General features: G+C 57.3%; 1 protein-coding gene across 1 annotated transcript; it reads right to left on the reverse strand.

Moving 5' to 3' along the window:
• Positions 1-2,401: 2,401 nt before the first annotated feature.
• LOC139250279 (CTD nuclear envelope phosphatase 1A) lies at positions 2,402-14,643 on the reverse strand (the record flags this gene model as incomplete). Its single annotated transcript, XM_070872772.1, has 6 exons — positions 2,402-2,592; positions 6,020-6,104; positions 11,509-11,620; positions 12,887-13,003; positions 14,284-14,355; positions 14,525-14,643. Coding segments are annotated over 6 exons (566 nt in total), but the record flags the coding sequence as incomplete, so codon positions are not given.
• Between the last annotated feature and the right edge of the window lie 656 nt (positions 14,644-15,299).

Raw genomic sequence — 15,299 nt, forward strand, 5'->3', positions numbered from 1 at the left:
GGGGGCGAGGGAGAGAGGGAGGGGGGCGAGGAGAGAGGGGAGGGGGCGAGGGAGAGAGGGGAGGGGGCGAGGGAGAGAGATCATGAGAGATAGTATGGGGGCGAGGGAGAGAGGGGAGGGGGCGAGGGAGAGAGGGGAGGGGGCGAGGGAGAGAGGGGAGGGGGCGAGGGAGAGAGGGGAGGGGGCGAGGGAGAGAGGGGAGGGGGCGAGGGAGAGAGGGGAGGGGGCGAGGGAGAGAGGGGAGGGGGCGAGGGAGAGAGGGGAGGGGGCGAGGGAGAGAGGGGAGGGGGCGAGGGAGAGAGGGGAGGGGGCGAGGGAGAGAGGGGAGGGGGCGAGGGAGAGAGGGGAGGGGGCGAGGGAGAGAGGGGAGGGGGCGAGGGAGAGAGGGGAGGGGGCGAGGGAGAGAGGGGAGGGGGCGAGGGAGAGAGGGGAGGGGGCGAGGGAGAGAGGGGAGGGGGCGAGGGAGAGAGGGGAGGGGGCGAGGGAGAGAGGGGAGGGGGCGAGGGAGAGAGGGGAGGGGGCGAGGGAGAGAGGGGAGGGGGCGAGGGAGAGAGGGGAGGGGGCGAGGGAGAGAGGGGAGGGGGCGAGGGAGAGAGGGGAGGGGGCGAGGGAGAGAGGGGAGGGGGCGAGGGAGAGAGGGGAGGGGGCGAGGGAGAGAGGGGAGGGGGCGAGGGAGAGAGGGGAGGGGGCGAGGGAGAGAGGGGAGGGGGCGAGGGAGAGAGGGGAGGGGGCGAGGGAGAGAGGGGAGGGGGCGAGGGAGAGAGGGGAGGGGGCGAGGGAGAGAGGGGAGGGGGCGAGGGAGAGAGGGGAGGGGGCGAGGGAGAGAGGGGAGGGGGCGAGGGAGAGAGGGGAGGGGGCGAGGGAGAGAGGGGAGGGGGCGAGGGAGAGAGGGGAGGGGGCGAGGGAGAGAGGGGAGGGGGCGAGGGAGAGAGGGGAGGGGGCGAGGGAGAGAGGGGAGGGGGCGAGGGAGAGAGGGGAGGGGGCGAGGGAGAGAGGGGAGGGGGCGAGGGAGAGAGGGGAGGGGGCGAGGGAGAGAGGGGAGGGGGCGAGGGAGAGAGGGGAGGGGGCGAGGGAGAGAGGGGAGGGGGCGAGGGAGAGAGGGGAGGGGGCGAGGGAGAGAGGGGAGGGGGCGAGGGAGAGAGGGGAGGGGGCGAGGGAGAGAGGGGAGGGGGCGAGGGAGAGAGGGGAGGGGGCGAGGGAGAGAGGGGAGGGGGCGAGGGAGAGAGGGGAGGGGGCGAGGGAGAGAGGGGAGGGGGCGAGGGAGAGAGGGGAGGGGGCGAGGGAGAGAGGGGAGGGGGCGAGGGAGAGAGGGGAGGGGGCGAGGGAGAGAGGGGAGGGGGCGAGGGAGAGAGGGGAGGGGGCGAGGGAGAGAGGGGAGGGGGCGAGGGAGAGAGGGGAGGGGGCGAGGGAGAGAGGGGAGGGGGCGAGGGAGAGAGGGGAGGGGGCGAGGGAGAGAGGGGAGGGGGCGAGGGAGAGAGGGGAGGGGGCGAGGGAGAGAGGGGAGGGGGCGAGGGAGAGAGGGGAGGGGGCGAGGGAGAGAGGGGAGGGGGCGAGGGAGAGAGGGGAGGGGGCGAGGGAGAGAGGGGAGGGGGCGAGGGAGAGAGGGGAGGGGGCGAGGGAGAGAGGGGAGGGGGCGAGGGAGAGAGGGGAGGGGGCGAGGGAGAGAGGGGGAGGGAAGAGAGGGGAGGGGGCGAGGGAGAGAGGGGAGGGGGCGAGGGAGAGAGGGGAGGGGGCGAGGGAGAGAGGGGAGGGGGCGAGGGAGAGAGGGGAGGGGGCGAGGGAGAGAGGGGAGGGGGCGAGGGAGAGAGGGGAGGGGGCGAGGGAGAGAGGGGAGGGGGCGAGGGAGAGAGGGGAGGGGGCGAGGGAGAGAGGGGAGGGGGCGAGGGAGAGAGGGGAGGGGGCGAGGGAGAGAGGGGAGGGGGCGAGGGAGAGAGGGGAGGGGGCGAGGGAGAGAGGGGAGGGGGCGAGGGAGAGAGGGGGGGGCGGGAGAGAGGGGAGGGGGCGAGGGAGAGAGGGGAGGGGGCGAGGGAGAGAGGGGAGGGGGCGAGGGAGAGAGGGGAGGGGGCGAGGGAGAGAGGGGAGGGGGCGAGGGAGAGAGGGGAGGGGGCGAGGGAGAGAGGGGAGGGGGCGAGGGAGAGAGGGGAGGGGGCGAGGGAGAGAGGGGAGGGGGCGAGGGAGAGAGGGGAGGGGGCGAGGGAGAGAGGGGAGGGGGCGAGGGAGAGAGGGGAGGGGGCGAGGGAGAGAGGGGAGGGGGCGAGGGAGAGAGGGGAGGGGGCGAGGGAGAGAGGGGAGGGGGCGAGGGAGAGAGGGGAGGGGGCGAGGGAGAGAGGGGAGGGGGCGAGGGAGAGAGGGGAGGGGGCGAGGGAGAGAGGGGAGGGGGCGAGGGAGAGAGGGAAGGGGAGGGGGAAAGAGGGGTGTGTTCGGGCGGATACAGGGGTGCAAATGAGGGTAAGGCAAAGATCACGACCCCGTGGAGTGAGGCAGTGAGGGCGGGGAGGAGGGGAGAGGGAGGAGGGAGGAGGGGTTAAGGGTCACCATAATCGGTGTTGATGTAAATTTCGACTTAAGACCGATCTTACGTCTGATGTAAACCTGGAAGAAAATGAAAAAAAAAATAGAAATGAGCCACGGAGGGAACTGTCAAACATCCCCCCCCCCCGCCCTCCGCCACCCCCGATAGATTTGTGGGTAAACCGCCCCGTTCAGGGAGGCATCGAGTCGCACAGAACACTTCATTGGACATAAGGTGCTTTGGGGCATCATAAAGGGCGTGGTATCAGAGAAACACACAGCACAGGAGGAGGCCATTCGGCCCATCGTTGTGTGCCGGCTCTGTGAAAGAGCGATCCGATTAGTCCCACGCTCCCACAGAAACGTAATAAGATCAGAAATATGAGTCGTCGGCCATTCGGCCCCTCGAGCCTGCTCCGCCATTCAATAAGATCACGGCTGATCTTCGACCTCAACTCCACTTTCCCGCCCGATCCCTCGATTCCCTTAATATCCAAAAATCTATCGATCTCTGTCTTGAATATACTCAGAGACTGAGCCTCCACAGCCCTCTGGGGCAGAGAATTCCAAAGATTCACCACCCTCTGAGTGAAGAAATTCCTCCTCATCTCAGTCCTAAATGGCCGCCCCCTTATCCTGAGACTGTGACCCCCTGGTTCTAGACTCCCCAGCCCGGGGGAAACATCCTCCCTGCATCTACCCTGTCAAGCCCTGTAAGAATTTTGTATGTTTCAATGAGATCACCTCTCATTCTTCTAAACTCTAGAGAATATCGGCCTAGTCTGCTCAATCTCTCCTCATAGGACAATCCCCCCATCCCAGGAATCAGTCTGGTGAACCTTCGTTGCACCGCCTCCAAGGCAATTATAAGAACATAAGAAATAGGAGCAGGAGTAGGCCATTCGGCCCCTTGAGCCTGCTCCATCATTTAATACGATCATGGCTGATCTGATCATGGACTCAGGTCCACTTCCCCGCCCGCTCCCCATAACCCCTTATTTATTAAGAAACTGTCCATCTCTGTCTTAAATTTATTCAATGTCCCAGCTTCCACAGAATTCCACAGATTTACAACCCTGAGAGAAGAAATTCCTCCTCATCTGTTTTAAATGGGCGGGCCCTTATTCTAAGATCGTGCCCCCTAGTTCTAGTCTCCCCCATCAGTGGAAACATCCTCTCTGCATCCACCTTGTCAAGCCCCCTCATAATCTTATACGTTTCGATAAGATCACCTCTCATTCTTCTGAATTCCAATGAGTAGAGGCCCAACCTCCTCAACCTTTCCTCATAAGTCAACCCCCTCATCCCCGGAATCAACCGAGTGAACCTTCTCTGAACTGCCTCCAAAGCAAGTATATCCTTTCGTAAATATGGAAACCAAAACTGCACGCAGTACTCCAGTGAAAAGGTTGGAATCAATTATTAAGGATGAAATAGCAGCGCATTTGGAAAGCAGTGACAGGATCGGTCCAAGTCAGTATGGATTTATGAAAGGGAAATCATGCTTGACAAATCTTCTAGAATTTTTTTGAGGATTAAACTAGTTGAGTGGACAAGGGAGAACCAGTGGATGTGGTGTATTTGGACTTTCAAAAGGCTTTTGACAAGGTCCCACACAAGAGATTGGTGTGCAAAATTAAAGCACATGTTATTGGGGGTAATGTACTGATGTGGACAGAGAACTGGTTGGCAAGACTGGAAGCAGAAAGTCTGGATAAACGGGTTCTTTTCAGAATGGCAGGCAGTGCCACAGGGCTCAGTGCTGGGACCCACAGCTATTTACAATATACATCAATGACTTAGATGAAGGAATTGAGTGTAATATCTCCAAGTTTGCAGATGACACTAAACTGGGTGGTGTGAGCTGTGAGGTAGACGCTAAGAGGCTGCAGGGTGACTTGGACAGGTTAGGTAAGTGGGCAAATGCATGGCAGATGCAGTATAATGTGGATAAATGTGAGGTTACCCATTTTGGTGGCAAAAACAGGAAGGCAGAATATTATCTGAATGGCGACAGATTATGAAAAGGGGAGGTGCAACGAGACCTGGGTGTCATGGTACATCAGTCATTGAAAGTTGACATGCAGGTACAGCAGGAGGTGAAGAAGGCAAATGGTGTGTTGGCCTTCATAGCTAGGGGATTTGAGTATAGGAGCAGGGAGGTCTTACTGTAGTTGTACAGGGCCTTAGTGAGGTCTCACCTGGAGTATTGTGTTCAGTTTTGGTCTCCTAATCTGAGGAAGGACATTCTTGCTATTGAGGGAGTGCAGCGAAGATTCACCAGACTGATTCCCGGGATGGCAGGACTGACATATGAGGAGAGACTGGATCTATTGGGCCTTTATTCAGTGGAGTTTAGAAGGATGAGAGGGGATCTCATAGAAACATAAAATTCTGACGGGATTGGACAGGTTAGATGCGGGAAGAATGTTCCCGATTTTGGGGAAGTCCAGAACCAGGGGACATAGTCTTAGGATAAGGGGTAAGCCATTTAGGACTGAGATGAGGAGAAACTTCTTCACTCAGAGTTGGTAACCTGTGGAATTCCCTGCCGCAGAGAGTTGTTGAGGCCAGTTCATTGGATATATTCAGGAGGGAGTTAGATATGGCCCTTACGGCTAAAGGGATCAAGGGGTATGGAGAGAAAGCAGGAATGGGGTACTGAGAGAATGATCAACCATGATATTGAATGGTGGTGCAGGCTCGAAGGGCCGAATGGCCTACTTCTGCACCTATTTTCTATGTGTGGCCTCACCAACACCCTGTATAACGGCAGTAAGGCTTCTCTGCTTTTATACTCCATCCCCTTTGCAATAAAGGCCAACATGCCATTTGCCTTCCTGATTGCTTGCTGTACGAGGATACCCAGATCCCTCTGAACACCAACATTTGATACTTCCTCACCTTATAAAGAATATTCTGTTTTTCTGTTCTTCCCAGCAAAGTGAATAACCTCCCCAGCTTGTTCCCCATATAAATGCAAGTAATTTCTTTCTCTACTTCCTGGCCTATATTTATCCCTCAATAAGTGTCAGCCATGGCTCAGTGGGCAGCACACTCACCTCTGAGTCAGAAGGTTGAGAGTTCAAGTCCCACTCCAGGGACCTGAGCACAAAAATCTAGGCTGACACTCAGGGGCAGTACTGAGGGAGCGCCGCACTGTCGGAGGGACGGCCGCACTGTCGGAGGGGCAGTCTTTCGGATGAGGTGTTAAACCGAGGCCCTATCTACTCTCCCAGGTGGATGTAAAAGATCCCATGGCCACTATTTCGAAGAGGAACAGGGGAGTTCTCCCCGGTGTCCTGGGGCCAACATTTATCCCTCAATCGACATAACAAAAACAGATGATCTGGGTCATTATCACATGGCTGCGTGTGGGAGCTTGCTGTGCGCAAATTGGCTGCCGCATTTCCCACACTTCACAAATTACTTCATTGGCTGTGAAAGCGCTTTGTGGTGGTGACAGGCAGGCGCTATAGAAATGCAAGTCTGTCTTTTCTCTACGTACCGTAATGCGTCAAGCATCGGGAGAAGGTTCAGCAGTGCCGTGTCACTGGGGTCGCTGAACCATGATTTAATGGGTATTGCGTTATCTACAAAGGAACAGAGAAAGAAATCAGAGTCACTAACAGACCAGAACCTCAGCACTGGGCTTACCCCACTGCGCGATCAGAATCTTACTCCCCATTCTCCTACGATAATGTTCTATCCAATCCCGTGCTGTACCTGCCCTGGGAGTGTTTGATGGGACAGAGGTAGAGGGAGCTTTACTTGTGGGCGAGCGAGCCGGACGGCTATTTGGCCTCGAACGGTATCGCGGCCAATCCAGTCCTAATCCGGGAGATGCTGGGGAGTGGGGAACCCCGGTGTTCTGTTTCTGTTCCCCCCACCAGTGCAGCAGCATTGTGATCAGCACAGGCTGGAAATGGAGCCTGGTCTGTGACAGTCAGCTGCCACCCTGGGCGGTGTATTTACTCCACTGAGCCATCGGGGGGGGGGGGGGGGGGGACAGTCCCAGGTCAAGGATTTTGGTACAGTCAGGGAGCAAAAATATTATAATCCCAATGAACCCTGACCTCTGGCTTCAGGAGAAAGTGTCTTCCAGCTCTGTTCCCAGATATATTTTATTCAGGAGTAAAGTTCACTCTACACGGCCCTTTCACACAATCCCACAGCACGGGGTTAGATACAGAGTAAAGCTCCCTCTACACTGTCCCATCAAACACTCCCAGGGCAGGTACAGGGGGTTAGATACAGAGTAAAGCTCCCTCTACACTGTCCCATCAAACACTCCCAGGGCAGGTACAGGGGGTTAGATACAGAGTAAAGCTTCCTCTACACTGTCCCATCAAACACTCCCAGGGCCAGGTACAGGGGGTTAGATACAGAGTAAAGCTCCCTCCACACTGTCCCATCAAACACTCCCAGGGCAGGTACAGGGGGTTAGATACAGAGTAAAGCTCCCTCTACACTGTCCCATCAAACACTCCCAGGGCAGGTACAGCATGGGGTTAGATACAGAGTAAAGCTCCCTCTACACTGTCCCATCAAAACGTCTGCTCTCTCAGTTGAATGTAAAAGAGCAGTGGGGGGGGGGGGGGGAAGTTCTCCCTGTTCATCCCTCGATCAACATCGCTAAAAACAGGCTTGAGCGGTGTATTGATGTCACTGCTGCTCGTGGGATCTTGCTGTGCGCAAAATGGCCACCGCGTCTGACAAGTGAGCACCTTTGGCCGCGCGGAGCGCTATGAATCACAAGCGGCGATCTCCTTCTCTCAAGCGGGCTGCTTGGATTTGACTCTTTGTGGGGGGGGGGGGGGGGGGATTTTCCCGTCCTTTGCCGTTCCGGGATTCACGGCGGCAATGGCGTCGGTGATGTGCTGTAGGCGGGCGGTCAGCCTCCAGCGACCCGCGTAGGGCTGGGTGGGGGGGGTGGGTTTCGGCGGCAGTTTTCCAGGGGAGGGGGCGCGCGGCACAGCCCCCCTCCCTGGCGGCACTTTGTGACTCCCGCCCGACCTGTATCTCCCCACCCCCCCCTCCGCAGTGACCGCCTTGGGAAACGGGGGGGGGGGCTCCGACCCGTACCGACGGCAGAGGGAAGGAACGCGCTCCTACGGCAAGCGCGATTGCCTTTTCTGTTAATTTTGTTTGCGACGAGAGTTGCAGTGGTGGCGTGGGCTGTGTTTTTTGGAGCACTCCCAGCCCGGCGCTCTCTCTCGCTCGGGAGTTTCCCACGTTAGCGCCCCGAGAGACCTGTACAACGCCTGCCTTAGCGCGCTCCGCCCCACACTCAGCTGCCCAATTTTGATGGCCGCGGCGCAAACTGTCCCCGGGCACAAACTTTACCGCCCCGAAACCAGCAAGGCCGCAAATCCAGCCCTTTCACCCAGAGGGGAGGCCAGACTTGCTCTCCCGGGTGGGAGGCCAGCCAGCCACCTCCCTCCCTCCCTCCAGGCCCGAGCTGGTCCCGGCTCGTGGAGTTACGCCCACCCCCAGAGCCTAAATGACAAGGCCCGCAAAACATGGCTCCCCCAACGACTGCACGCATGTGAGTTTACACACCTGCGCAGCTGATTCCAGTCGTGTAAACGGACAGGTGACCACGATATTGGGGGGTGGCGGGGAAGGGATTTATTGGCTCTTATTCTTAAATCGATTCAAATTTACGGTTATTTCACTTTAAAGTCATGCAAGGAAAGCCCTTAACAAACACATTCACATTTCTACAGAGCCAATTTGCGCACAGCAAGCTCCCACAAAGCACAATGTGATAAAGGCCAGACAATTTTTTTTTTTGTGATGTTGATTGAGGGATAAATATTGGCCCCAGGACACCGGGGATAACTTCCCTGCTCTTCTTCAAAATAGTGCCATGGGATCTTTTACGTCCACCTGAGAGAGCAGACGGGGCCTCGGTTTAACATCTTGTCCGAAATACCGCCCCTCCGACAGTGGGGCGCTCCCTCAGCACTGCCCCTCCGACAGTGGAGAATGAAACAGTTAATTCAGAGACCATAGTCCAGAACTTAAAGAAGGGTAACTTTGAAGGTATGAGGCGTGAATTGGCTAGGATAGATTGGCGAATGATACTGAAGGGGTTGACTGTGGATGGGCAATGGCAGACATTTAGAGACCGCATGGATGAACTACAACAATTGTACATTCCTGTCTGGCGTAAAAATAAAAAAGGGAAGGTGGCTCAACCGTGGCTATCAAGGGAAATCAGGGATAGTATTAAAGCCAAGGAAGTGGCATACAAATTGGCCAGAAATAGCAGCGAACCCAGGGACTGGGAGAAATTTAGAACTCGGCAGAGGAGGACAAAGGGTTTGATTAGGGCAGGGAAAATGGAGTACGAGAAGAAGCTTGCAGGGAACATTAAGACGGATTGCAAAAGTTTCTATAGATATGTAAAGAGAAAAAGGTTAGTAAAGACAAACGTAGGTCCCCTGCAGTCAGAATCAGGGGAAGTCATAACGGGGAACAAAGAAATGGCAGACCAATTGAACAAGTACTTTGGTTCGGTATTCACTGAGGAGGACACAAACAACCTTCTGGATATAAAAGGGGTCAGAGGGTCTAGTAAGGAGGAGGAACTGAGGGAAATCCTTATTAGTCGGGAAATTGTGTTGGGGAAATTGATGGGATTGAAGGCCGATAAATCCCCAGGGCCTGATGGACTGCATCCCAGAGTACTTAAGGAGGTGGCCTTGGAAATAGTGGATGCATTGACAGTCATTTTCCAACATTCCATTGACTCTGGATCAGTTCCTATGGAGTGGAGGGTAGCCAATGTAACCCCACTTTTTAAAAAAGGAGGGAGAGAGAAAACAGGGAATTATAGACCGGTCAGCCTGACCTCAGTAGTGGGTAAAATGATGGAATCAATTATTAAGGATGTCATAGCAGTGCATTTGGAAAGAGGTGACATGATAGGTCCAAGTCAGCATGGATTTGTGAAAGGGAAATCATGCTTGACAAATCTTCTGGAATTTTTTGAGGATGTTTCCAGTAGAGTGGACAAGGGAGAACCAGTTGATGTGGTATATTTGGACTTTCAGAAGGCTTTCGACAAGGTCCCACACAAGAGATTAATGTGCAAAGTTATGGGATTGGGGGTAGTGTGCTGACATGGATTGAGGACTGGTTGTCAGACAGGAAGCAAAGAGTAGGAGTAAATGGGGACTTTTCAGAATGGCAGGCAGTGACTAGTGGGGTACCGCAAGGTTCTGTGCTGGGGCCCCAGCTGTTTACAATGTATATTAATGATTTAGACGAGGGGATTAAATGTAGTATCTCCAAATTTGCGGATGACACTAAGTTGGGTGACAGTGTGAGCTGCGAGGAGGATGCTATGAGGCTGCAGAGTGACTTGGATAGGTTAGGTGAGTGGGCAAATGCATGGCAGATGAAGTATAATGTGGATAAATGTGAGGTTATCCACTTTGGTGGTAAAAACAGAGAGACAGACTATTATCTGAATGGTGACAGATTAGGAAAAGGGGAGGTGCAACGAGACCTGGGTGTCATGGTACATCAGTCATTGAAGGTTGGCAAGTAGGTACAGCAGGCGGTTAAGAAAGCAAATGGCATGTTGGCCTTCATAGCGAGGGAATTTGAGTACAGGGGCAGGGAGGTGTAACTACAGTTGTACAGGGCCTTGGTGAGGCCACACCTGGAATATTGTGTACAGTTTTGGTCTCCTAACCTGAGGAAGGACATTCTTGCTATTGAGGGAGTGCAGCGAAGGTTCACCAGACTGATTCCCGGGATGGCGGGACTGACCTATCAAGAAAGACTGGATCAACTGGGCTTGTATTCACTGGAGTTCAGAAGAATGAGAGAGGACCTCATAGAAACGTTTAAAATTCTGACGGGGTTAGACAGGTTAGATGCAGGAAGAATGTTCCCAATGTTGGGGAAGTCCAGAACCAGGGGACACAGTCTAAGGATAAGGGGTAAGCCATTTAGGACCGAGATGCGGAGGAATTTCTTCACCCAGAGAGTGGTGAACCTGTGGAATTCTCTACCACAGAAAGTTGTTGAGGCCAATTCACTAAATATATTCAAAAAGGAGTTAGATGGAGTCCTTACTACTAGGGGAATCAAGGGGTATGGTGAGAAAGCAGGAATGGGGTACTGAAGTTGAATGTTCAGCCATGAACTCATTGAATGGCGGTGCAGGCTAGAAGGGCCGAATGGCCTACTCCTGCACCTATTTTCTATGTTTCTAAGTGCGGCGCTCCCTCAGCACTGCCCCTCCGACAGTGCGGCGCTCCCTCAGGTCTGCCCCTCCGACAGTGCGGCGCTCCCTCAGCACTGCCCCTCCGACAGTACGGCGCTCCCTCAGCACTGCCCCTCCGACAGTGCGGCGCTCCCTCAGCACTGCCCCTCCGACAGTGCGGCGCTCCCTCAGCACTGCCCCTCCGACAGCGCGGCGCTCCCTCAGCACTGCCCCTCCGACAGAACATAAGAACATAATAATTAGGAACAGGAGTTGGCCATCTAGCCCCTCGAGCCTGCTCCGCCATTCAACAAGATCATGGCTGATCTGGCCGTGGACTCAGCTCCACTTACCCGCCCGCTCCCCGTAACCCTTAATTCCCTTATTGGTTAAAAATCTATCTATCTGTGATTTGAATACATTCAATGAGCTAGCCTCAACTGCTTCCCTGGGCAGAGAATTCCACAGATTCACAACCCTCTGGGAGAAGAAATTCCTTCTCAACTCGGTTTTAAATTGGCTCCCCCGTATTTTGAGGCTGTGCCCCCTAGTTCTAGTCTCCCCGACCAGTGGAAACAACCTCTCTGCCTCAGCACTGCACTGGGAGCGTCGGCCTGGACTATGGGCTCAAGTCTCTGAAGTGGGAGGTGAACACACAACCTTCTGACTCGAGGGCGTGAGAGCGCTGCCCACTGAGCCGAGCGACAGACAAGAGGCGCTGCTGCGTTTAGCGGACACTGCGGAAAGCTCGGCGAGCGAGGTACGTGCCTTACCTGGATGACTTCTGTAGGCTCCCGGAGAGTTGTCTAATATGACAATGCTGGACAGATCACTGTGCACCACTGACAGATCTTTTATGTAGCTTCCTAACTCCAGCGTACAGTGCTGTTGTAAATAGGGTGGTGGGGGGGGGGGGGGGGGAAAGAGAGAGAGAAGAGGACAGATATCAGAGATGAACCTCAACAAATAAGTTACAACCAGTCAACCCTGGCCGACTGAGATAGAATCACAGAAACTTACAGCACGGAAGGAGGCCATTTCAGCCCATTGTGTCCGCGCCGGCCGACCAAGAGCCACCCAGCCTAATCCCACTTTCCAGCTCTGGGTCCGTAGCCCTGCAGGTTACAGCACTTCAGGTGCACATCCAAATGTGGGGAGGGTTTCTGCCTCTAACACCATTTCAGGCAGTGAGTTCCAGACCCCCACCACCCTCTGGGTGAAGACATTTCCCCTCAAATCCCCCTCTAAACCTCCACCCCAATTACTTTAAATCTCTGCCCCCATACCGGCGCACCATGAGGCCGCGCGTCCTTCGCCGGGCTCCGAAGACCTGGCTCTTGCTGGGGTACAGTACCCTCTTCAGATATCAGCCTGGGGGGAGGGGGGGGGCGCGGTGTGTGGGGGCACCAGGCCTCCTGTGCTCACCTGGGAGACATGCACGGTCTAGCACGGGGCAGTGGTCAGGAGCAGAAGCCAAATCCCCCCACCCCCCCACCTCAACCCAGGAGCCCAGGCCCTTCGAGAGCAACCCTTGCCCCCTGCCCTGACTGTGACCCACTCACTCAACTCCGCGCAGGAGGAAAAGAGAGACACACTCCGGCTTATGCACCGCCTTTCAGCACGTCAGGGCGTTCCCCCAAAGCGCTGCACAGCCAACAAAGTGCTGCGCCGTAACGTGGGAAACCGCCACATTTGCGCACAGCAAGATCCCACAAGCAGCGCCGTGATAATGACCTGGAACATCTGGGGGGGGGGGGTTTGGTTTTTTTTGCGATGCTGATTGAGGGGTAAATAGCGGCCCCAGGACACCGGGGAGAACTCCCCCTGCTCTTCTTCCAAATAGTGACCACGGGATCTTTTACGTCCAGCTGAGAAGGCGGGCGGGGCCTCGGTTTAACGTCTCGTCTGATGGCGCCCAGGGTTGCCACTGCTGATCCTGATGACTATCCTCAGCGCTCTCCGCTGGAAGGTCGGCGCGCGCCCGGGCGCCGGGAGTTTTGACCGCCTCCCATGTTCCAGGACGCTCGCCACCCTCCCCACCCCCACCCCACAAGAAGCGGCCTGGCTGGGGGCAGTAAGTAACGGGCACGAAGTACAATTCCCCTCCACCCAGCGGGGCGGCATCCTCTGGAGCACCCCCACCCCCCTTACCTGTCTGTAATATCTTCTTTTTAGTATCCCTCTGTTATTGTCCAGTTTGTCGGCTACAGCAGAGCCATAGATCTCCATACTGGCAGTGAAGACAACCAACTCGAACCACTGGCTGACCTGCAAACGGAGGAGGGAGGGACATCAGGAACAGGAGTGTCGGAGGGTCGGAGCAGGAGCAGACAATTCAGTCCCTCGAGCCTGCTCCGCCATTCAATGAGTCCGAACTCCACCTACCCCCCTTTGCCCCATATCCCTCAATACCTTTGCTGAACAAGAATCTATCAACCTCGGATTTAAAATTAATTGACCCGGCATCAATTACCGTTTGGGGAAGAGAGTTCCAAATGTCTACCACCCTGTGTGTGTAGAAGTGTTTCCTAATTTCACTCCTGAAAGGTCTGGCTCTAATTTCTAGACCATGCCCCTAGTCCAAGACTCCCAACCAGCGGGAATAGTGTCTCTCTCTCTCTCTTTCTCTCTCTCTCGCCTATCAGTTCGCCTTAATGTCTTGAAATCTTTAATCAGGACTTTTAATCTTTTAAATTCAAGGGAATACAACCCTAGTTTACGCAATCGCTCCTGGATACCAAGGACTCCAAGGGTTCAGTTACGAGGAATGTGCACGTGAGAGACAGAGAGCGTGAGAGGCACGTGGGAACGTGAGAGGCGCGGGCCGGGAGCACGAGAGACCGAGCGAGAGAGTGCGAGAGGCAGAGAGATTCGGATCCGGAAATTTGGATGGGCCACGCACCCAGAAAAAGTGTAAGGGAACACTGCCTGCCCCCAGTACCCGATACTCCCCCTCTGCACCCCCCCCCCGATACTCTCCCCCTGCACCCCCCCCCCGATACTCTCCCCCTGCACACCCCCGATACTCTCCCCCTGCACCCCCCCCGATACTCTCCCCCTGCACCCCCTCCCGATACTCCCCCTCTGCACCCCCCCGTACTCTCCCCCTGCACCCCCCCGTACTCTCCCCCTGCACCCCCCCGATACTCTCCCCCTGCACCCCCTCCAATACTCCCCTTCTGCACCCCCCACGATACTCCCCCTCCGATACTCTCCCCCCTGCACCCCCTCGATACTCTCCGCACTGCACACCCCCTCCCCCCCCCCCGATACTCTCCCCCTCCGATACTCTCCCCCTGCACCCCTCCGATACTCTCCCCTGCACCCCCCAATACTCTCCGCATGCCCCGCCCCCCGATACTCTCCCCCTGCACCCCCACCCCCGATACTCTCCCCCAGTACCCTCCCGATACTCTCCCCCTGCACTCCCCCTCCGATACTCTCCCCCTGCACTCCCCCTCCGATACTCTCCCCCTGCACCCCCCGATACTCTCCCCCAGTACCCCCCCGATACTCTCCCCCTGCCCCCAGTACCCCCCAATACTCACCACCTCCAGAAAGAAGTCGACGTGCGGTCGTTTATGAACAAAGAACCGGACGGGATGTTTATCTATCACAACCTGCCGGGAATCGAGGAGACAGCATTAGTGGCTGAGCATCGACCAATGGGCAGTTCCTTCCCTCCCCCCACATTGGACCCTTCCCCGACACCGGGGCCCCCTCCCCTGGCACGCCCCCGCCCCCACACCGCTCTCTCTCTCATCAGCACCATCAGGGGCACACGCTCACCTTTAATATAAAGTCAGGCGGTGTTCCTGGTCGCACTGTCGGCCGTAATACACCGTCGTGGTGCGAGTGAATTAACGTCTCGTCAAGGTCGAGCACCAGAACTTTACCCTTCACCTGACCTGCAACACAATGGGGTTGTCCACAGGTTAAAGGTCGCACACTCAGTACCCAGCACTCCTGGAGAGAGAGGGGCGGGGGGGGGGGGGGGAGAGAGAGGGGCGGGGGGGGGGGGGAGAGAGAGGGGCGGGGGGGGGGGGGAGAGAGAGGGGCGGGGGGGGGGGGGAGAGAGAGGGGCGGGGGGGGGGGGGGAGAGAGGGGCGGGGGGGGGGGGGAAGAGAGGGGCGGGGGGGGGGGGGGGGGAGAGAGGGGCGGGGGGGGGGGGGAGAGGGGCGGGGAGGGAGAGAGGGGCGGGGGAGGGAGAGAGAGGGGCGGGGGAGGGAGAGAGAGGGGCGGGGGAGAGGAGAGAGAGGGGCGGGGGAGGGAGAGAGAGGGGCGGGGGGGGGAGAGAGAGGGGCGGGGGGGAGAGAGAGGGGCGGGGGGGGAGAGAGAGGGGCGGGGGGGAGAGAGGAGAGGGGCGGGGGGGGAGAGAGAGGGGCGGGGGGGGAGAGAGAGGGGCGGGGGGGAGAGAGAGGGGCTGGGGGGGGGAGAGAGAGGGGCGGGGGGGAGAGAGAGGGGCGGGGGGGAGAGAGAGGGGCGGGGGGGAGAGAGAGGGGCGGGGGGGGAGAGAGAGGGGCGGGGGGGGAGAGAGAGGGGCGGGGGGGGAGAGAGAGGGGCG

This window comes from Pristiophorus japonicus, unplaced genomic scaffold, assembly GCF_044704955.1.
Source record: "Pristiophorus japonicus isolate sPriJap1 unplaced genomic scaffold, sPriJap1.hap1 HAP1_SCAFFOLD_3631, whole genome shotgun sequence".
Taxonomy (NCBI): Eukaryota; Metazoa; Chordata; class Chondrichthyes; family Pristiophoridae; genus Pristiophorus; species Pristiophorus japonicus.